The 24,211-nt window shown below is 31.0% G+C and overlaps 1 protein-coding gene across 1 annotated transcript in view; it reads left to right on the top strand.

The window, feature by feature from the left end:
- Nucleotides 1-1,637: 1,637 nt before the first annotated feature.
- The window catches only part of LOC121130330 (innexin inx3), a 34,590-nt gene continuing 12,016 nt past the window's right edge, over nucleotides 1,638-24,211 (top strand). The window contains exons 1-2 of the mRNA XM_040726086.2: nucleotides 1,638-1,822; nucleotides 1,885-1,981. Of these exons, the coding sequence (XP_040582020.1) occupies nucleotides 1,666-1,822; nucleotides 1,885-1,981 (254 nt within the window). The 5' untranslated portion in view covers nucleotides 1,638-1,665. The remainder of the gene's footprint in view (nucleotides 1,823-1,884; nucleotides 1,982-24,211) is intronic.

Genomic DNA, 24,211 nt, shown 5'->3' with positions numbered 1-24,211 from the left:
CACTAGTGATCCCCCTAATTCATATGATCCCTCCATTTTGTGAATCTTCCTTTACATTATATGTAATATGTGACTCCCGGACTTTGTTTGGGATAAGGTTTTTTTTTTTTTTTATGTATTTTTGTTAATGGTGCAGCGTTTTTATTGATTTCTCTCCCTTACATACGATCATGAGAGTAAAAAGCTGTTTTGAATAATAATATCATATGTACATAGATAAAACTAAGTATCTATAGTAGTAAAAATAATCCACAACAAACATTCCATTTATCTTTGTCTATTTTCCTTATAATAAGAAGAATAATTTTTATACCCCAAGCCGCTTCTTTTGTGCGCTTATTAATGGATTTGAAAAGAAAAGAAAGAATGGATGAATGAATGAAAAAAAATTAAAAAGATTCATTCATAATCACTAAAAAATAATAATAAATAACCCATTCTCATATTTCAATATACTCATAAATAAAACAAACACACATTAATAATATACCTACGTGTTTATGTACAAGAAAACATCCATTAAATTAAGTGGCAGTAAAGGTTGCGCGATCAAATGACGAAATTGTTCCGTAATATTTAGTTCAGACAAGAATGACATAGGAAGATGATACATTCAAAAAGTAGAACCATAAATAAAAAACATTGAAAACCCCTTCAGCGGTTATCACCAATAGTGGCTTAGATATAGGTTAGCAACGTCCTCACAAATTCATAGAGAGTGAGTCAGGAGAATAGAAATTTTTTCTTATACAATCTTTCCTACAAAAAAAAAACAGAAAAAAGGACCAAAATCATCTGGTAGCTAGCCAATATATATTGGCCATCTTGTTATTTTTACGAAATTTTATGCTTCGTTCCCAAAAGACGGGAATCTTTTGGGAACGAAGCATAAGTATCCCATAACTGATTACTTTGTTATTTATCAAAAATATAAATCATATCATTTCAGAGGAGGGAATGTGTCGACAGCTGACAACAAAATGCATACGGTATTTGTGTGTTAGCCTGGTAAAGACGTGATGTATTCCAACTTGTCCTCTTAATTTAGTACCGAGAGCAGGAGTCCAGTCCAGTAAGGTCCCATCTGGAGATAGGACGGGTCGTGGATCCGTATCCAAAGTTCACGAGTACAGTATAAGTAAACCGGATATACGAAAAGATCAGAGTCCCGAACCTGCTTCTGGTACTCGAACTTATATGAATCTTAAAAAAAGATCCGAGGAATTTTTTGGATCTTAATAACCTTAGGGTATTGCTTAATCCTAGTTTCAAAAAATATATAATCTATATAGAACGCAGCAATGATGTTTTATCAAAAGTAACCCCTATATCCCTGTGTTCCTGTCATCGTTGATGGGGTTAAATTTGAATTAGGTGTTGCTCAGTTACTGGGAACAATTATCAAGAATTATAATTATAAATGTAGTTGAAACGACTCGGCTAACAAGTGATCTTAGACCTTTCCTTCTGTTTCTTTTGATGAAAAGGTTGTAATAAATAATTAAGAATACTAATAAGCTGAAAAAACAGCAGAAACCCTCCCTTTTTAAAGAAAAGTCCTAGTCATGGCCGGCGTCGGAAGTAACATCGTTTTGATAAGGTATTTAATATTCTAATATTTTGTCTCCCTCTAAGTTCAAAGAAGATATATTAGTAATTGTTAGGATGTTATTTAGCACTGTCATAGGCTTTGTGGGCTATTTCAAGACCCGTGATCAAGGGAAGGCGTATATAGATGACTTACCATTTCGTCTTCATTATACATTCACAACAGCATTTTTGTTTCTGGGATCTGTGGTTGTGGGGCTACAGGATTTAGTGGGTAATTTAAGGTCTCTGTGTTATCGATAATGTGTTAATGTGTGGCCTATCTTTTGTTTTAAGGGAAAAATATCGATTGTGTTAATGCGGAGGATGCCATTAATTACTACTGTTGGGTCACAGGAACTCAAATCCTTGTTAATTCTAATCCGAAGGATAGGTATGTGATGAGTTTAATATATTACACATAAATAATCTTGAATAGTAATCACTTAAATAAAAAAATCCTCATTTATCAAATTAAACAATTTGAACATATAGACAGGCCCTGTTTTTGGGGAGCACCCAGGTACTGTTCTAGACTCGGCCTTGCAATTGGTATAATTCTCTAAAATTAAAATATATTTAATGTTATTAGTAAAAAATTATAACATATTAAACAACATAAAAAATGGACACAATTTATTAAAAAGGCGAAGGTATTTCTAAAAAGGAAAAAAATAATTCTGAAATAATAAATATCATTAAAAACTGTGTACAGCATACAGCTGATTCAGTCAGTTTTACGGAGTGAGGAGATCTATAATTTTTATGGAATCAAGAAAAAACAACTGAAAAGCAATTTTTTATATGTTTAAATACTATATTTCCTCATTTATAAGCAAAAGAGCCTTAATATGCCAAGGAACAGATTGCCACCTCTTTGGAGCTCGGAGCTAATCTAAATTTGGAAGATAGGTGCAGCAGATATTTATTCTCCAAAACATAACAAACAGTAAAGTCCAGGGATTGAGTTGAGGGGTGGAGAAGAGCTCTATGGATGTATCCCAGAAATCTGCCAATTTCTTGACGCGGAAGAGATCGCACACGAGTTGCCTTTTTTGTTTTTGCTCCGACATATAGAAAAAATTTAAGACATGGACTAAAAACAAAACTTGTTTATTTTATTTTCAGCTGTCGTTTGCTTGCGTAATGAAACATCGTAATTAAAAATTACTTCGAAAAAAATTGTAAAAAATTCTTCTGCAAGTTTTGGGTGGCTTTGTATTGATATTTCTTTTATAAGTTTGGCATATACCTGTATAATCTTTATGTGATTCACTAGAAGTTTAAGTTAACGCTGATCATAGTCTCCTTTTAAATAAAATCTATGAATTTTTAATATTTTCATTGGAACGATTAACTTTATAAATTTATTATTTGCGGCATTCATATACAATTTTTTTTTTTTGAAGTTAATAATGTTTGTGAGACTGGAAATTGTTTGGGGTTATTTGTTCAAATAACATAATAATTAATTTGGATAATTATTTAAAAAGGGAAAGTTTTATATGAACTAATGTCAATTTTTTCCAAAAATATCACTTCCTTGTTTAGAAATCCTTTCAATATTGTTAATAGTAATGGTAATTAATACAAAAGCAAGCTTGAACCAAAATCCTGAATATATGTCCGTTCTTTTTGAGATGTTTTTTATTTTATTTTTTGCTTAAAGTAACATAAAGCGTACCCAGCAGATCGTGAATGCAACTTTTTTTTTTTTATCAAATTTTGATAAAGTTGAGCTGGGGAAAATTTGTTCAAGATTCGCTGGGACAATTTGGATAGCCAGATATTTAAACGTCCATTACAGACTTTGTATTCAAACTTTTGAGATAAGTTGGGATATTCAAGAATATTGCCTATAGTTTTAGTACCTTCAATTGATTTATGAGGCATCATTTGACTCCGATATGGGCTCTTTCAAAAATGTAAAATCAATCAATTTCTAATTCTTTCATTGTGTTGATGAACTTTTCCTACTTTACTTTGTAAGACCTTTCAAGGATCCATCAGAACAATTTGCTAATATAAATTGACGATAATAATTCGTCAAAGAATATTAATGTAGTCCAGACGTAATTTTGAGAAAAATCAATGCAGCTTTTGTGATGATGGAGCACATCGTGTATCCAATTGATTATTTCTACATTTATCCATAATCCTACTCAAAGAAAACGTGACTAAATATGTGTGGTCTTGATACTATGTCCTACCTGCACAGTCTTAAAATGATAATTATGACAGAAGCAGGCGCTAGGGATGTCACAAATGCTGGTCCGAATCGGTTCGCAAACCGCTCACCTGAGAAAAGTAGTTCACTCGCGACTTGTTTTTCAAAATTGCGTGAATTTATAAACCAAATACAATGTACTGTCTTCCTTCATTTAGTGTATACTCTAATTTTTTCATACTTGCAGGATAGCATGTATTTGAAATAAAATAAGTAGCAGCCTTTGGCTCGTCTCCAGGTAGTCTAATTTTATAATGTACCCGTCTAAAAATTAAAGAAATATAACAAATAACTTAGTAGCCAAACATTTTTGCCAATACGTCAAACTATTTTATAAATAAACCTCGGCGACCAGGTTGTGCAAGTCGACAGCTGGTATTCGGGGTGCAGCGATAGCGGTGGGTAAAAACCCACCTTTTTAATCTGCAGTTCACTTGCAAAACTGTAGGTGGGATTTATTTTATGATGTAAGAAGGGGTCCTTAATGATGAAGGAAGTGGAAGCAATGGGTTTTGATCCAACTTTTGGACCAGTGGTTAACTTGTACAACTCGTGGGCCGGGTTTTATCATAAGATATTAGAAGGTGTCCTTGATACTCAAGATAGTGACGGCGATAGTTTTGATCCCCTCGTAGATATGCAGTTCACTTGCTTAATCCGCGGTTTGGGGTACATTATAGTATATTAGGAGGGGTCCTTGATACTCAGGATAGTGTTGTCGATATGTTGTGATCCCCCTTAAGGACCAGCAGTCCACCTGCACAACTTCTTGGCCAAGGTATATTTGCAAAATAAACTGGAGTTTTGTGAAATTTTTTATTTTAAATATAAATTTCAATAAAAGTGCACACGAATTTCTAGCAATGAAATTATATCATAATCAAATTCTTAATGGTCAAATTGCTTCCAATGAATTGTTTTACTATCAAATTACCACCAATTATTTTATCTGACAAAGTAAATGAACGTAAAATGAGCACTCTATTGGAAATTTTATAGATCGTCAGGCATTTTGAACATTGCCCACTCAAACGAGCATTTGGTATATTGTACTGGCTTTTTACAAAATTCCTGATTTTCTACATTGCCCGTAACATGTTCAAATTTTCTGTGCACCAAAAAGGATTCTTTTTTTTTCAAATTTTCTCTCCAACCAGTTATCAGATTAGAAAATAAAACCAAATTTTTAATTTGTGATGGATTCTAATTAATTCATTTAATAAAATCACACCCAGCCTCAATTATAGTCTTTATACAAGGCATTAACTGGCCTTCCCCACTCGGTTCTTTGGCAAATCCTGGAACTGTTTTTTTGATCCGGCTGATAAGTTCGTCTTTCGTATTCGTTGGTTTGAGTTTCGATCATGGTCCACACGAAAAAATTCATCGGATTCAGATCAGGCTTGTTTGGAGGACAAAAGTTCGGCGAGATGAAGTTGTCAAAATTGTCTTGGGGCCATATGAGACTCAGCTCAAATTGTTGTTGCCTTAAAATCACCGTTAGAGACCTTAAATTCCCTCCTAACCTAACGAAGGAAGGGTTCACTGTGTCCCAGAGTATGAGCAATTATTATGTTACCACTCCCGGGGCGGATTCCAAGGATGGCTCCGTGACTTTTCCTAAATATTTGGGACAACAAATTCGTCAATTGATTCCACTTTTCCTCACTGGTGCAAGTTTGAACAAGCTATGTAACAAAAAAAAAATATAGGTTGCCTAAATGCCTGTGTTTTCCCAAGAGAGTTTGCCAAATTGGGGGCATTGATAGCTTCCACACCTTGTACAATATATTTTCGAATACCTGAAAACGAATCTACATATTTGACATAATGGGAGTTGTATACTATTCTAAATTTATGAGGATTTACTAAGAACCTGTTTGTATGCAGTATTCATGCATAATCTATGCAGTATGCATACTTATGTTAACAATTTGTCCCTGGACTATTTGTAATTTCCTTGACGCTATTAAAGTATACGGGGGAAGTTATTCTACAACAGGAGATAATAGTTATTACATAAATCAGGGATCCTCAACAAATATTTAATTTAAAAAAATTAAATATTAAATTTTCTTTTTTTAGTGATGGACCATTTGTTAAATATATATTTAACCCAAGTACCCCTTACCAGTAAAAATCATGTTTGACCTCAGTGACAGGGGCTTCAGCTATCGATTCTTGAGTTTTTGAAATATTTTTTCTCTCTCTCTCTCTTTCTTTTCTTCTCTTTCTAGCTAGGGCATGCTAATATATGGGCTTTTAATATGAGATCAATTCAAAATTAGTTTTATCTTGAAATATTGTGGTGGCCTTATTTCAAGGTGACAACGATATAGAATGTTCTTGGAGAGACTCGTTGTTGTAAATTAAAGTTCCTATTTTCAGATATTAAATAAGATACCTTTAAACTTTTTGAATAAATTCTTCTTGAAGCTATGAGCCTCTGAATAAAGAACACCTATTTTCAACTTTAAACAATGATAACTCGAGTTTTAAGTATGATACATACATTTTAAAATATATTCACGAAATGTATCTCTATCTTCAACACCAAGCTTTGAGCCTTAAAAATAGCCAAAAATAGAAAATAAATGTATGGCCTTTTTCTGAAGGTCATGAGGCTAGCAGAAAAAAATAAGGCCATATTTGGAATCACAAGATAAACTATATTAAACTGAGCATATACTGTTGATGTACACTTTTCGCTATTTGATAGTGTAATTACTACTTATCGTTTGTTATGGGTCGTCTTCTCATATCCCGGTTTTATACTACACTAACTAATATGCACATATATTTTGATATATGTATACCAAAGTACTCCACAATGAGTACCATACATAGATACAATATGTTACGCAGGTTTTAAAATAAATAATATGTCGTTAGATTCCAAGGCGACACACAGGGAGAGCGGATTTCATCTTCGAGGCCCGTATCAATGAGTTCTAACTAATGTCTGGAGTGGAACAAGGATCAATAACTCAACCTCAGTTTTTAGATGAGAAAATTCAGTGGCAAGACCTAATTGGTTTTGCACTATATTACTTCCTTGTTAGTTCATGAGTATCGAAAAATCACGTTTTATAATTAATATGTCTTCCAGAATGACAAACTTTATTAATTGAAAAAAAAGGAGGGAGGGTTACAAACATTGCCTTGAACATTTTTATACAAGTCAATAACAAATAGATTAACAAAATTTAGTTTTGATTGAACCGTTCAAGTTAGGAATCATCTTTTCGCAAAGGCGTACAATAGAAGGTATCGTTCAAAACAAAAATTGAGATAGAAAATGAAAAATAAAATAAAAATGCTACTAAATAAAAGGAAAAAATTTAGTTAAAATAAAAGGACATTATATTATATCAAAATGGATTTTAATATGAATAAGAAATGTTCATGAATACATCAACTTTGTGTTGTCTGTGACGCATTGAAGCTGAATTCCGTTCGGCAAAAAGTTAGAAGAGAGAGGCAAAGAAAAGTTAATGATTAACTTTTAAAAGGAGAATTGCTAAATTAAAATTGATTTGGTTTTTGTAATTGTTTAAACACTACTCTTAAGGGCAATTTCTTCATGTTAAGAAGGTATACAAGCCTTTATAGAGGCCTTTCTATTGATAACTCTAATTTAGTGATTATTCCTGACCACGTTCCGACATATCTGTTGCATCCGTCACACATGAGAGCAAAAATGTTATGACTTCTTTGAATGGGTCCTTGGGCGAATTTTTGTTTACTTTTCATTAAGAAATTTAATCACTTTTGTACCGTCAATCTTTGAATCGAAAGCAATACATCTTAATTAAAGAAACTCTTTTCTTTTTTTTTATAGTTAATCATTGAGTTTTTCCTTCTTCTCTGCCTATATCTTTTAACTTTTTGCCGAAATAAATCAATGTTAATATTAGTTCGTCATTAGACCTGAATATATAAAATGTAAGGATATTTAAACATAGAAGCTTATTAGAATAATTATCATTATTTATTTGCGTTTGTATTATATTAGAAATACTGTAATATTTAGATTAAGATGCTGAAAAATAGTATTTTCTTTGCAAAAAAGGCAAAAGTGTTTTTTTTTTTTTTTTTTTTTTTCCTTTTTAATATTAAATTATAGAAGTTCTATGAAGTTAAATAAATAGAAAGGATACTTTTTCTGAGCACTCAAGACATGTAATGTAAGTTGACCTAGTTGGATAATGCATTTTGTCTAATTTATAATGTAATTTGATAATACATAAAATGATTAAAAGTATATTTTTATTTATTTTAACTTAATATTAAAAATCATCTGGATAACCAAATTTAATATATGGTAAATTCATTATTAACCAATTATAAGAAATTTTCTTGTTTGTTTTTGCACATTTAGACTATTAAAAAGTTCCTTAATTCTAATGAAGGTTTGATGGAGCATATTTTACTATGACATCCCGAGAGAAATTTGGAGCTTACCCTTGGAGAACAAATATTAATAACTCAATAACTTCATGTTGTTTTGAAGTTTTTAGTACATGATAAGCCTCAAAACTGGCCTCAAATTGTTTTATTTGTGTAAAAAAAAATGAACTCTCTGGCTTAGTGAACCCTCGCTCTGGATAAGGCTGATATCCAAGGAGCTATATCTGGAGTACAATGAGGATAATCTCGTGTCCTGCATCCATATTCTGGTTATTTAACATCAAACTTTTTAGCCAGGTATCCCGCTGTGTAACCGAGTTCTTGAATACCCCACTCCAAGGGAGAATCTGTTGATACTTTGTGTTTCAAATTAGAATGTAAGGTTAATTTACCTGCTAATACCCTTCATGTTTGTCTCAAAATATCTAAAAGCTTATGCTAAAGCAGAGGGGAACATTTGAATTTTGAAATCAATTTTTTCAAAGTTGATAAAGCTGGCAAAAGTGGTAGAACTTTAAACTTTCGTCAGTCCAGTTATTTGGCCTTGCATTCTCCTTTTTGTTCATACACACATTGACTTACCTTGATGTAGATCGCTGCTGTAACTTTTAGTTTAAGGCTGGTTATTTCTGTCTTTCACTTCTGTTTTTGAAGAGAAATGACTTTTTATTTTCAAACCTAATTTTTTCTTCTCTTTTCTCCAATTAAGATATTCTTTTCTCTCAATATTAGCCTGAATTTCCACATTTTTCTACTCTACTTATTTTCTGATAAATATTTAACTTCCATAGCCTCAAGTAAAGGGAATTCTTTAGAATGATCATTATCTATACTAAAATACCAGTTTTCTTTGCTGATGTTATTGATTGATTTACCAAGCATCTTATTTGTATTTCAGGATAAGAGCCTAGAAAAATTACATTTAATCACAATAAACAATTTGAATTGTAAAGTATACCTTTCTTTCCTTCTAATTTTGGATATATCAGCCTGAATTATTCTTAAAAGATTTTTGAAAAATAATGCATAAATTTAAAAAGAATTAGATACATAATATATTTAGTTCATTTTATATTTAATTCAGGATTGTTTGGAAACTATATGATTATATTTTCCAACTAATTACGCTCCACGTCAGCTGCTCCTCTCAACAAAACATCAAAAATTGTTCTCAAAAACATACATTCTATTATATTTACCTTGAGCCCTACTTTCTATAAATAACTTTGCTTGTGAAAGCCTTTATTGTTTCTTGAAACCTCGTAAAATCCCTTGACAATTTTTTTAATAGAATAAGATATTCATTTTATAATAGTACATATATTTATTATATTTGACTCCGAACAAAAAATGGATTTCATATGGAAAACTTTTGATCACTAAATGTGGGAGGACGTCCTCCTAAAATATATTTATCTACGTTCATTTCTATTGTCAAACCGCAACTTTTGCCATGGTAGGATCTTTGCAATCTCAATTATTATTTTGGACAATAACTTCGAATGTACAATATGTGTCAGGAAAATCTGGCAAAGGAAATAATGTCAATGAAAAAAAAAACTATACCTGACTAAGTAAAAAAAATGGCAAGATTCTTTTGAATCGATATAATTCCTATCTCTAATAAAATATATATTAAGGGGAAAAAACTAAAAAACAAAACGATAGTTCGAATGGAAGAAGTGCTTCCACTTAATTCACAGTTATCAAATATACAGGAGGGATTATTCATATTGTACCAGACAAATGACTTACCATAATATATTGAGGCATTTTAAATTTTTGAGGACCTGAAACTTTCCCATAGAATTGGTCCCAACCATATGTACTGCTATTAAATAAATTAGATAATTACATGTGTGTCGAATTAATTTCATAGTACCATTTTTGTCTTCATTAAATATCTAAAATATTTATTTAATAAATAAATTAATTGATGGAATTAAACATTGATAAAGGAATTTACATTAATATTTGTTTTACAAGTTTTAATCTGCCATTTTTTTCATTTAGTGACATTTCCTTTGCATTTTTTCCAATGCAATTTTTCCCAATATATATATATTCCCATATGTATAACGTAATTCAAAAATATAGAAATAAAAAGGATCGAAGGGATGAAAAATGATTAATTATATTGGTATTATATTAGAAAATGTTATGTCCGTGAAACTTTCATTAATTTGGTTTTTTTAAATAATATCATAATTAGCATTGTACTGGAAAAAATTAATTATATCTACGATGAATGTAAACAGGTAGCTAATAATTACGTTTTCACATTCATTCCAAATTTAATGAATGCAAATATATCCAACATATTTTTATTTAATCTATGATAATTAATGGAGACTTAGTCCATCTTATTTAGTATTTCATTTCAAAGTTTTATGGATAAATATATTGCGTACTCTTCAACAATATTGGAGTTGTCATTAAAATCAATATCATTCTCAGAAGGCGATGGATCTATATTCATTTTTTGGAAAGTACTCTACCTAAACACAAAACTGTTCTCTAGGATATACAAACTCTCCTTCTGACCCAAGAAATTTCGCCAATTTATGATCGATCCCTTAGAAAAAGCTAAAATAAAGTGTCAAATTATTATAAAAATATTTATTGATAAAAACCTTTTTTAATTTTCTTCCGTTAATCAAAAGGATTGAAAAAAGAACTTTATTGAGCCTTCAAATATATGTAGAACTCATTTGTGGTTCTAATGCTTAAAAAAAGTGTGATTTTGTTGGATAGTGCTATTTATTATTTCAATTAATTATTTTGAATAAGTTCAGGAATTATACAAATTGCAATACTCTTTTCAAAAAGAATTCCTTTGAAGTACCCCCTTACCTACACAAAACATTTTTAGCTTCAGTGATTGGAGCGTCCACAAGATTTAATTTTGGAGGGGGTGGGGGGCTCGGTTTTTGGATTATTATTTTTTATTTTTTTTGAAAACAAATTCAAAAAAAAAAAAAAAATTTTTCAAAAATAATTACAAAATATTAAATTTTTCCAAAAATTTAAAAGAAATTCAGAGCTATTAAAAAAAAAATGGAATAAAATTTCAAAAATTTGCAAAATAGTAAAAATTTTCTCTATTCTCTAAAAATAAAGTTTTTTTGAAAAAAAAAATCAGAATGCAACAAGGCCCTACGTACGTTATACGGAATTCTAAACAACTTTTTTTCATGTCAAAAGGCTGTTCAAGTCTCCGTTTTGGAAGTTTTTATCATTGCTTTTTTATACGGGGGAAACGTTAATCAGACATATACATTAATTATTTTAATACTATGTAGGATGATCAAATTATGATTAGTAACACTTTAAGCACTTAGAGTAGTATACATTAATCGTCACAACACTATAATGTTTTATTTGTTTTTTTTAATTTGACCAATATAAGTTTCTTGAATTAAAAAAAGTTTCTAAACTATAGTTGAATTTCTTGTGCACCTTAACTCAATCCACAAATTTGATTTGACATCCTCTAATTGACGTAAATATGTCTATAACAATAATAAGTAAAAAAATATAAAGAGATTTTATTTTTTTCTTAATTTTTGTTCAAGATTGTTTTTATTTTGACACACCACAACTATAATTCAAATTCCAGTTTGAGGATAATCATTTTAGCCTGCTTTGTTTTTGACAGCCAAACTCTACCATCAAAATGTTCTTGTATGTAAACTATTTAATGTTTCGGGACTATAACGTGTGCATAATTAATTATTAGGAAAATATACATTATAAATATATACAAACCTTCCTTGTCCTTAATTTTTAAGAAGCAGAAGTGTGATAAAAGAATGACTTCCTTTCCTTTTAATAACCCTTCTACATAGTGCTTTAGATATCTTGTAATATACAAAAAGGAATACTCTGTAAAAAGAACGTGCCCTCTTTTTAACACCTTCCTTTTTTGACCAACTATCGGAAACTATTCTATTATTATTTTTTTATATGATTATATAAAAAAATAGTTATGGCATTGAATATAAAAAATTGTATAATCATATGTTACTTTTCTAGGACTTTTATCCACTCCAAATACTGAAATATCTGCGCACGGACACTTTGTCGAAAAAAAATTATGAGCAGGGGTATTGCATACTTTTGTCCTTTGTGTAAAAATTATCAACACGATTATATAAATAGGTTTATCTTATATATATAATAGTGGAGGGTTCCTGCGTTGAAGGGCTGAATAGAAGAGAATCAAGGTCAACCACTGACAGTGGGCTGGAGGGGATGTAGCCCCCAAATTAAGGAATTACTGCTAATTACTAGAAAAATTTAATATTTGAAAAAAAAATAATTATAATTGTATTCTGTGTGTAGTATTTGTTTATCGTCCAAGTGCAAACCAATCATGAGAATTACAGTGTCAGATATTAATTAATTAATAAAGACTTAATCCTTGCAATTTGGGAAAATAATATTAATATTAATGCAGAATGAATCATCATAAAATATATTTAATATTTGTTTTCGATAATGTATCCTAGAACGTGATACCTAATTTTTCATTCGGTACGCTTTTATTTTTTTACCGGTAGGGAAAAACGGCACGATATTTCTCTTCTTCCTGTGCCATTTAGAAAGTTTATGAATATACATTTAATAATGATTACAATTCTCCAAATTTATTCTCAATATAACCGTAATACAAAATACCCCCTTTTCATTGCAAAATCATCTTAAGTTTCTTTTTGGCTCAATGGATTTGTTAATATGCAATGTATGCGTTATTGTTCAGGCAGGAATTCACAAATACTTCACGAGACATCATTGCATCCCGAAAAGATATTTTGTTTGGTGTGGACTTCATGCTGGAGGGATCTTTGAGCCATATTTTTTCGTTGATTATGATAATCGCCACGTTACTGTAAATGGAAATCGCTTTTACACCATGACAACTGATTTTTTTGGGCCTAGTTGCTAGGTATGGACTTGCCAAACCTCTGGCTACAACGAAAGGGTTCTACTTGTAACACATCAAATGTTACAATCTAAATTTCATGAGTGCGTTATTTTGAGAAAGGGACCACTTGATTTCCCTCATCGATCGTGCAATTTTTGGATCATTTTCTTTAGGTTGTTTGAAGTAAGCAGTCGATGTTAAAAGAGCTCTGAGAATATATGACTCTCAAAATTGCTTTAATATCGGTCAGTTTATTGGAAAAAGTAGTTTGGTACTTCTGTAAGCGTGCTTGCGATAGATAAATTTATTCTTACACAAAAATGTATGTGTTTATAATTTGTACTGAAAAAATAAGTTAGCCAAAATATTTAACCGTTTGTATTTTATTTATAAAAAAGTTGAGACGCTCTTAATGAAAAACTCTTTATATCATTGTAGTTTTATATTCTATTGTTACATCCATCTGAATCAAATTTAAAAAAGGAGATATTAGTTAAGTGGTACTAATCGGGAGAATTTTTTGCGGGTGAAAAAAAATAGAAACCCTATAATTAATTTGGGAATCCATGACAATTTGAAGAATGTTATGGAGTAGAACAGTTTAGCTGTGATAAGGATTCATTAGATCAGAAACAAACATCTGTGATGAGGGGGAAAATAAAACCTCGTAATTAAAAATAATGAAAATGAAATCGTAATTGAATCGTTTTGGATATCCACTCTATAACAACTAATATAGTTTATAAATACCAAAAGTATACACATTGGGGATGGCAAACGCTCAAGAAAAGTTTATTTCTTTAACAAATGGATTACTTTAAAACTATTCTTCAATTAAAAAAATCGCCCACACTAATATTGTTAAAGGAGCAGGAAATATCATGTTTGTTAAGGTGAATTCAAATCATTGCACATTTATTGAGATGCGCCAAAATATAACCTGTATGCATATATAAAAATTAATTAATAAATGTTGGTTATCATCATACACTTGAGATATTTTCTTAATGATACTGAGATCCAAGAAGCTTTGTGACAAACCCCATATCACAGACGTCTCGCCATCACTATCCTCACTACTAATTGAAAAATATATTTATATGCTATTGGCCAAACCTGTATCGAATTTTTGAATTACGATGGACATAGACTCCTTTTATAAAGTGTATCTAATTGAAATATAGGTTCATACCACTGGGTGGTCCGGAACTATAAACTCATGAAGAAGAAAAAAAATTACTTACAGAATATGGTGTGTTCTGGTGTAACACAACGACTTGAAGACAATTGCTTGGACAGCAAAAACATCGTTTTACCTCCTGTTTACTCGTCTGGTGCGGATTCAAAATAAGAACTGCATGGAAACAGGGCTTATATTTGACAAAATTTCAGTATTTAAAAAAATTACACGACATTTTAATTAAACCATACATTTAAATACGATTAAATCGACCAAAAAATTAGCGTCTGCACCCTGTAGTTAGCTATAGAGTAGTATTAAACGCCTCTAACAGCGTTATCTGAAAAGTGCTACATGTACAGAGATGTATAAAATATGTGTTATAAATTGGGAAGTTGTATAATTAAATGATACTTTGATATATGCCTGATCCAGCTATAACTGAGAGTTTCATTTTTCATATGTAAATTATATTCCTTGGATTGCCAGAGTAACATGATCTACACTTTTGACCTCAATATGTAGCAGGCAGGCATTGCTGTGAATTGATTTGAAGCTGGAAATATTATTGAAGACAAACTTTCAAGGGGTTCACCAACCAAATTTACTAAAGAAAAGGCCTGGGAGGCCTTTTACGCCAATCCAATAATGAAAGGGACGGAGCTAGCTAAGAAAAAAACCAAAAGTTTGCAATGTCTAGAGCCATAAGCATTGCTGGTGGTAAGTCCCTAAGACTTTGATAATTACCCTTTTTTAGTACGGTACAAAAAACAAACACTCGTCTCTAGGTCATTAAACGCATCCTGAATTATGTCAAGCATCATGGAAGCAGGGTCGTTTTCTTTTGTGATAAAAAAACCTTCACTGTTGATCTGGTTATTAAAAGGCAAAATGAATTATACAAAATCCTTGATAAATCCCACGAAAAGAATCCCAAGAGAAATACCCGTTTCCTGACCCACTCTTGTTACTAACTGAGCTCCTGTTCATGATGTTCGTATGACCAGCTTGGACTAAAAAAGCAATCTCCTTTCCTTAAACTTCTATTTCTTAATAAAGAGTATTTAATCTGACCTAATGATTATATAAGGAAAAAAAGCTTCCACCCTAAAAGTTCGAACTTGATGATAACAAAAAAAAAAATGCAAACGAATGATCTTAAATTTTTATTTTAATAACATTCCAAGACTTTTTGTACACTATCAGGACCAGGAGTGGTTCAATACCATTACTCATTGAGCCTTCCAAAGTTACACACAAAAATAACCTTTAAAATAAAAGTACAGTATCACCTTTTTGATGAATTATATGACGCTTTAAAAGAGACATTTCGTTACGTAACATTTGAGTTTATATGTGTTTTTCTATTGTGCTACATGTTTGAAATCCTATATTGCTCTATCAATCAATCTATAGAGAAAAAAATGAAACACTATTCTGTTCGTACATATATTTTAACACATTGTGAACAAAAGTTAGTTAAACAGGCTATCAATCAATGGACTTTACTTTAAAGGACCATGCTTAGAGAGTTTATTTAAATTTGACTTTGTTTTTCAAAGGAAATAAAGAATAACAGCTGCAAATTATGTAATCATATTAATAATAACTTTAAGGCACCCTTGTACAAAAGGGGGGAATCCCTTTTAAGGTATATTTGAACTGACTAAGTAAGGGTATTAATTGGTTCCTTACTTAAGTAGCTGTCGATTAAGTAGACAGCTACTTGTTTTATTAACCTTCCGTTATTCAATATCATTTTTAAAGTGCAGTACGTAAAAAGTATTTAATGACCTGATTAACAGTTGAAGGATAATAATAATTACGTTATTTACATTTGTATCATTTTGTGAACTATTCCATTTATTTTTTTACCAGTGAATATCAATTAAAATTATAAAAATACTTGTAAAAATAATTGAGGTCGCCCTTATTTTTAAAACATCATGAGTTTGGGATTTCAACAGCTGTAATTTGTTATTGTTAATGTAAAAACATTAGATTTTCATTGTTGATTTACATTTCGTTGAAGTATTTATTATTTTCTGCGAGTTTTTGGCAAACAATAAGTCCCATCCGCATTGGATGAGGTTGCCTGCTGCAATATCATAATTTTGTAGTTATCATTGTACAACTCAGTCCTCACATTGAAGAAAAAATAAATCCAAGAAATCAAAAGGAGAAACAAAGGAGCAACTTTTGAACTTTCTAATCAATTTTTAATCATGGTGGATTAGGTCAGTTAATTACTTTAATACAACTTTAAAAGGCTTTAAAAAAAGCTTTATTTTGAATATGTTTTTTGTTTTTTTTTCTCAGTTTCACTTTTAATATTGAAAAATATAAATTCAAGTAATAAGCAATGTAAGGCTGCATGATAATGTTTCGAAATTAAGTGTAACTTAGTCATTTATAGGACTAATTGTAATAAGTAATTAACATTTTAGAAGAAGCAGGAAGATTAATTTAAAATTATATTTCATATTCAATGAATTTGATTAGTATTTATGGATTAGATGTAAGTAATTTAATCTTTTATTTATACTTAATTTATTACCTTTTACAAGCTTTAAAATATTCATAGCATCAATAATATATGTGCTTTTAGACGTCGAGCGTTTCATCCTGACCTGAAATTTATAGCTTCGTTCAAATAAGGGGATTGAGGTCAGGTGAGGATTGAAGGTCAAAACTGCATTGCCAATAAATAAAATTTTCATCCAAAAAATGTCTGTATGATTGGACTTGTATTTCCACCTTCCATAAGACATTTTTTTATTTGATGTGTAGTTGACTGGAGTAAGTTTAATTCCCTGTGAATTTTGCAAACTTGATTTGGGCAAAAAGTAATCTGTTTGTAATATATATTTTTTTTTTTTTTTGGGGGGGGTGAGTCTCATTTCCGTCCTGATTTAAAAAAGTGTGTCATAGTTAAATATACACTCGGTAGTATGTTCGTGGCCTGAAGTATTAGTCTGAATACGTACCTTTAATAGGTCAGATATAGTTGTACTACTTAATTATAAGTAAACAATATAGTATTACAATTACTCCATCTGACTTAAGAATCTTCTTTGAACTCAATATGCATTTGCATTTCCTTCTGCAGGGACGTCTGTTTTGCCAACTTAAATATACACTAAATATTTTGACCGTGCACATTAATGTTTTAAGATATTTGAATTGGCCTAAATTCCATTCAAACCTAATCCCACTCCAAGGAACGTCATTCAACAAGTATATAAGTACAGAAATGAGGACACCCTTAGACATATCCTTATTATTATATGATGTATGATGTGTAATCCTAATACATCATAGACTCATTTCGAGAACCAGGATGGGTATTATAATGCCATTTGATAACTTGCGCTCCTATTTAGGTAAAGTATTATAGTTTTTAATAATAAAAAAGATCCATTTTAAACCGTAACGCCATAAAAGAATCCATCAATCCAAATAAGAAAATGCTGGAAAGATAATTGGTGTGTGATTGCTAAGCAGCGTCGTCTAACATGGTCGAAAAGTGTAATTATTCCTATCCTTTATTTTGGAGTGAAACAAAGGATCGTTTCTTTCATCCATCAACGTCAATTGATGTTCTTTGAACTAAAGAAAATGAAGAGTTGTCTATGAAGTGACGTAGTTCAAGTTTTTTTAAAGGTGTAGATTCATATTGCTGATAGGATATATGTACAGATAAATCTGAAATAATAGGAAGCATTCCCTTATTAAAAACATTAGTAAACATTGTAGTTCAAAATAACGCCGCATAATCCAGAGCTAACAGCAATAAAATTATCAAAAACAATCAATTAATTAGAATGGACACTCGGTAAAACGCAAAACCAAGTATTAAAGTCAATTAAAGTTATGTACTTCCATTTGTTCCAAAGTGATAGTCGATTATGCATTTTTAATAGTGATTAGACAATTAATCGGAATCAGTATCGGGAATCTGAGGATCGGGTGTTTTTACTGGAATTGGGGTCCGAAAAATAATGTTTCATTAGCAATTTTGATTCTTATTTATTGCTCATATTTAACTATACATATATTACTTTTATTAGTTATGAAAAAAAAAAAATAGCTCCCCCCCACCCCAAATTAAGGATTTTTTGTTTTTTTATTAGAAAATTTAATATTTGAATTATGAAATTCAAAAAAATTTATATTTAAAGTTTAATTTTTTGTGAATAAATAATGTATTTTTGAAAAAAAAAATAATATTAGAAATTTAATTTTTTTGGAGAACAACTAAAAAAATTTCAAAAAATTCCCCAAGAATTTTATTTTTTGTTTAAGAGTGTGGATATCTTCTTTTTTTGGGCCCTTTACAACCCTGATGCCAACAACCATGATTACACCTTTTGAGTACATGTCAGTGATCGTCATACAAAAACTGAGGCCCTCAAAGTCACAGTCAGCCAGACTTTTACATCTGCAACAGGTGCCAGGCCTTCCACCACCGCCTGGAAACCATCATCGCCACTAAGGGTGGCTGCATTAATGATTAAGAAAGTTTAGAAACACTTTTATTTATACTATTATTATTTTTTTGAAATTGCATTCTTCATTAATAATCTTGTTGAAATTTAAAATTCAAAGTTTTCAGATTTTAATAGACCGCTCGGTAAATTATCAGAAGGGATCATTAGTTCCAATAAGACTACAAAAACGACGTAGTTCAAGTTTTTTTGAAGGTGTAGATTCATATTGTGATAATTATCAGAAGGGATAAACATTTAGTTCACATAATAAGACAATAAAATTATCAGAAACAATCAATTAATTAGAATCCGGTGACCAAAAAAAAATCAAAAATTTCTTTGCAACAACTTTTTGATATCCATGATATGTGCGTCAAATCATTTACCAATATTATGTCATGCAACGTCATCTGTGAAATAATGATATATTTTTATTTTATTTCCTGGAACAGTATTATTTGCAGCTTAAAAAATGTATATTTGATATGTATACCTTCCGAGAAAATTTCATTTATATAAGCAACTCTCTAACTTTCTTCCTTGAAAGAGAGGCATAATGTATAGTTAGAATATGAATATATTTATTGGCAGAATTTATCTACAACTTCCTTGATAAAAATGAGATAAAAAGGTACCAAACTTTTTCTAATACATGGAATAAGTGACGTTAGATGCAAATAAAATGGGTAGAGGGTTAAACCTCCTCCTAAAATCCAATTGAGCTATGTACATCAATTTGTTCAAAAGCTCTAGTCGATTATGTACTTTTTTTTAGTTTTTTCTATTACTTTAACCTTCTTCAGCTTTAATATTGAGCTCTCAAAATTTAATTACCTATGACTGTGGCCATATAAAATCTTTGTATCAAGTTTGATCCAAATCGATCTATAACTTTCGTCGTAGTCTTGGTGACAACAAAGAATCAAACTAACCAACAAACAAACAGAGGCCAAAAAACATCATCTCTAGTCAACTTTATTTGCAGAGGAAATTAAAAAGTACAACCACAACGACAAATGGGCACTCGGCCAAACCTCCACCTATTTTTTTTTATTATTATGGTCGATTACGCATTCTTTACGTTTTGTAATACTTTGATCCCTTCAAATTTAATGGCTTCCTTCGGTGAACATGTATTTGTACCAAGCTTTATGAAAAAATATATTCGTAACTTTTGCAATAATTCTAACAAACCAACAATCTAAAAGACAGAGAAACAAACGAACAGAGGCAAAAACCTTTTTGAGGAAAAGTGGTATTTCTTGTAGAGGCAAATATAACTATTGTCCTTAGATCTTGCTTACAAAAATGAGAGCATTGGCAGTTAACAGAGCAAAATATTTAACTCAACTTTCTTTGGATGATTTTCTCGATGAAGCATCAGATAAAATTGTAGCTATAATTTCCCTAATGTGGTGCTCTATCATGTGGATGTTCAATGACAAAAACTTCTTTAACTGTTGCCTCTGAAGGGCATTCCAAGAATGAATGCTAAACACTATTAAAGACCTTCCCACAATCCCAGAGCCCTTGCAAGGACAATAATAAAAGAGGCAACCTGTGGAATTCTAGAACTGTCAAGTGAATTTATTCCCTTCAACTACTCCACGCAGGGGTTCCCTTATTCTAATTAGCCACGTCTCTTGCAGATCTAAGGCAGGGATGTCCAACATGTGGCCTACTTACTCTCACTTAAAGTAGTATTTGTTTGAAAAATTATCACTCTCCGGAAAAAAATTATGAGAAAACAAAAAGAAAATATTTTGCACTCTTTATCTATTACAAATCACTCAACTTACCTACAACATAATCATCGCTGGGGGCATGACCTGCCACTTTATGACTGATGAGTAGTAGAAAAGTTGACATCTAACAAAAAACACATGGTAAATCTTATGTTAATGATCTGATGTCGTGTTGGACATTCAAATTATAATTGTATTATTTTAATTATTATTCTCCATACGGAAAATTAATTACATAATAAAAAATGAAAAGTTTTTTGAATTTATAATTTTTAATTAATATAAATATGCAAATTTGAATATCAAATATACTTCAAATTATATAACCAAATATAGGTATTTATTAAAGTTGGATTCGAATATTTTCCAAACTCGAAAAATGCTATACAGACAATTTTTGGTTTTTTTAGGTCAAATACTCAAACTTGTCGAAAATATCTTTGGAAAAACTTGACATAGTTTGAACTCGAATATGAGTCTCGGGTAATCAAGTATCTATTTATTCATATTTGAGACTAAGGAAAATATATAATTAATCTCGCGAAATACAAATTTATAAATAACTTTTCAAACTAAAAGATACTATTGGGACCCAATTTAAAAATATTTGTTATGTATTCATTCATAACAAAGGATAGAAATGGGGCCATAACGTCCAGATAATACAAGTTATAACTAGTTTGAATACAGTTTATAGCTGACAATTTAAAATGCGCAGGCGAAGGGCCATATAATATTTATATTTAAATCACGTTATATTAGATTTAAGAACATAATAAATTTTTGTGCTCCTTAGGACTTGAAGTTATTTCGTGATAAGAAACTCGAATCCGATGTTTGATTTATGAGAATTATCGCCTTACTCGAACTCCACTCGACTTTTAATCATTCAAATATCGAACTCGAACGTGCTGTAGAATTTTAAAGAGAATCCAACTCTAATATTTATGCTTATTGTATAGGTAGATGGTGGTATAATGACCATCATTTAACGATTATAATTATACCATATGCATGCATATAATCTTAATCTATATAAACACAAAAGGCAATTTAAAAAAAAACAACTTTATCTGCATTTACTATGAGGCTTATGATAACATTAATTGCCTGCTACAGTTTGCAAAGTCCATATAATCCAAAGCATGCTCTTATAAATTATTCAAATTTAATTATCAATATTCATGCATTAACCCCATTCCCTCTAGTTCGTTGAATCCATCTTTCTGCATTGTCAGTGCTAATAGAGAGATTGAATATGATTAGTGTTGGATTTGAGTATTGTTTGAACTCCAAGAAACAATATTTTAATAAAGAAATATTAGATCATAGATTAAACAATACAAAAAATGTGTTGCGTCAATTTTTACAACCACAAAGATCCATTGAAGTTATGAAACAGTAAATGAAAATACTGCCTTTTCAAATTGGTTTAATCAAGCCATGAAAAACTTACACATTCCACAACTTTGGCGTCGAGCAAGAGGGTCCTTTCTACTAGTGGGGAAGTTATATTAAACAGATGAAGTAGAGTTGGTAGTGATGTAGATGAGATGTTAATAACTAAACATGACAACCTATGACCATTTAATTTCAAAAAAAACTTGTTGTAGCATGACTAAAGCACGAAAAATGTTATTTTTATTCAATCAAGAGAAACCCACTCAAAACCAATTTATCATATATTTCAATACTACAGTTAGCTTTATATTTTGTTCGATATGTTCTACTTCTAAAGCTTGACGATGAAAGCCGTGTGCATTGCATACCACACCGTCATGAAGGGAAATAATTTGTTGTTCCAAGAAGTTTCAAACTCCAAAGTCTAGCGGGTTGAGATCATGGCTTGATGAGGACCACATGGAGGCAGGTCAGAGGTCAACCATATGACTGCTGTGGTAGTTTTGTTTCTTATTTGCTATATAAGGCAGTAATAGACTTATTCCAGATGTCATAAGTAGTACATCTGGAGATGTAAAAGGTCTCTGCAGCCTTCTCGGCACTGACACCGGCGCAGGGGAGATCCCACACGCGTTGAATTGTGTTTTGTTTCTCCGACATTTTTACACTTAGATATATTTCAATTTTGTTTTCACTTCGAGTCATTTGTCGAGATGGAGCAGCATAGAAGAAACACGATAGCCAAATAATTACACGGGGGTATCAAGCAAAAGTTAGCTAAACTGACTAACTACCCCAGAAACACAGTCTGGCGTATCTTTAAGAAGCTGAATACATCCGGCAGTATTACCAATGAAGTGGAGGACAGCTCTCAGTTAAAGAAATCGACTCCTACTTTCAAGGAAGCGCTGAAGAAATCCATCAAGGATTTCCCTGACCGGAACGCATTAGCTGGAGAGCCACTCCACTCTTGACCCCCTCACACAAGAGTATCTCAAGTCAACCATCAAGTGGATGGCTGCAAAACTCCCTTCTGTGGACATCGTTATAGCCTGTTTAGCATTCTGTACCTAAAATTAGACTGTGATAGGACAAAATAGAGTTCACTTAGAAAAATAATATACTATTACCATATATGACATTAAATAAATCCAAAAAAGTTCGTCACAATGCATTTGTTTAGGACCTGGATGAGATCAAAGTTTGTTCCCATTGTAGGATACGTCCCTGTATCTATTTAGTTGTTAGTGCTCCTATTTGAGCGTAAGGTCCTCAATACATATAAAATAATGACTTCATTTGGATACATAGATAATTGTTGTTATTTGCGAAAAATGAATTTTTCTACTCACGATTTTATCCAATTAAAAATTATATTCACGCGCATATGCGTTATTTATCTAAGGCACTGAGTCCTTGAGAAATAAAGTATAACATCTTTTATTTCTTTATAAATATAATATTTGTGAAAAAGCAGACTAAATATATTTAATACAAGTGTACTTATGATAGATGAATCATTTATCTATTTGAATTCCAACAATGATTCTTATATATATTGTGTTATGCTAATTATGAGCATTTTAAGCATGCTAAAAAACAAAAAACAATATGGTAACCCTGTCAATTTGAATAATGTTTTGAAGGAAAGCAGCTTAGCTATCATGCCACTTCATTAGATCAGCTATAATCAGCTGGGATAAGGAAGGAGGGGGGAAAAGAACATTGGCAAGAATTAATCTAATGTCAATCGTCCACTCAATTCCAAATTCAGCCAGTATTTCCAATTATAACTCTGCATCAAATCCTCAGGGTTACTCTTCATCTTTTATGAATACACACGAATGTTCAATCCGGTTTTGAATATAATTCAATGTTGTAGAAAGGAAAGTTCACTACTCAGGAGTTAATTTTGAAGACAGAAAATAAAATTAACTTGATCATTTATAAGGCGACTTAGGATTTGTGAGCGATCGCTCAATCGCTAAAACAATGACTCACTTTGAACTTTTACGGAAAAAAACTGCTCATTTTGCTCTGTTTTACGAGAAAATTGCTCAGTTTTCTAAACTAATATGAACTAGCACGAGATAATTTGGGTTCTAATTAGATTATATAACAGCTTTTGATGATTCTTTGATTCTTTTTTGGAGGGATAATCCACCTGATAAATCCCTCCTTCATTAGATTCTCTTTTTGGAGATAAATATACATGATGCAATCAGGGTTATGATTACATGATTA

The sequence above is a fragment of the Lepeophtheirus salmonis genome, chromosome Z (assembly GCF_016086655.4).
Source record: "Lepeophtheirus salmonis chromosome Z, UVic_Lsal_1.4, whole genome shotgun sequence".
Lineage (NCBI taxonomy): Eukaryota > Metazoa > Arthropoda > Copepoda > Siphonostomatoida > Caligidae > Lepeophtheirus > Lepeophtheirus salmonis.
Note: the sequence above shows the minus strand (reverse complement) of the source record. Positions and strands in the feature narration are given on the sequence as shown.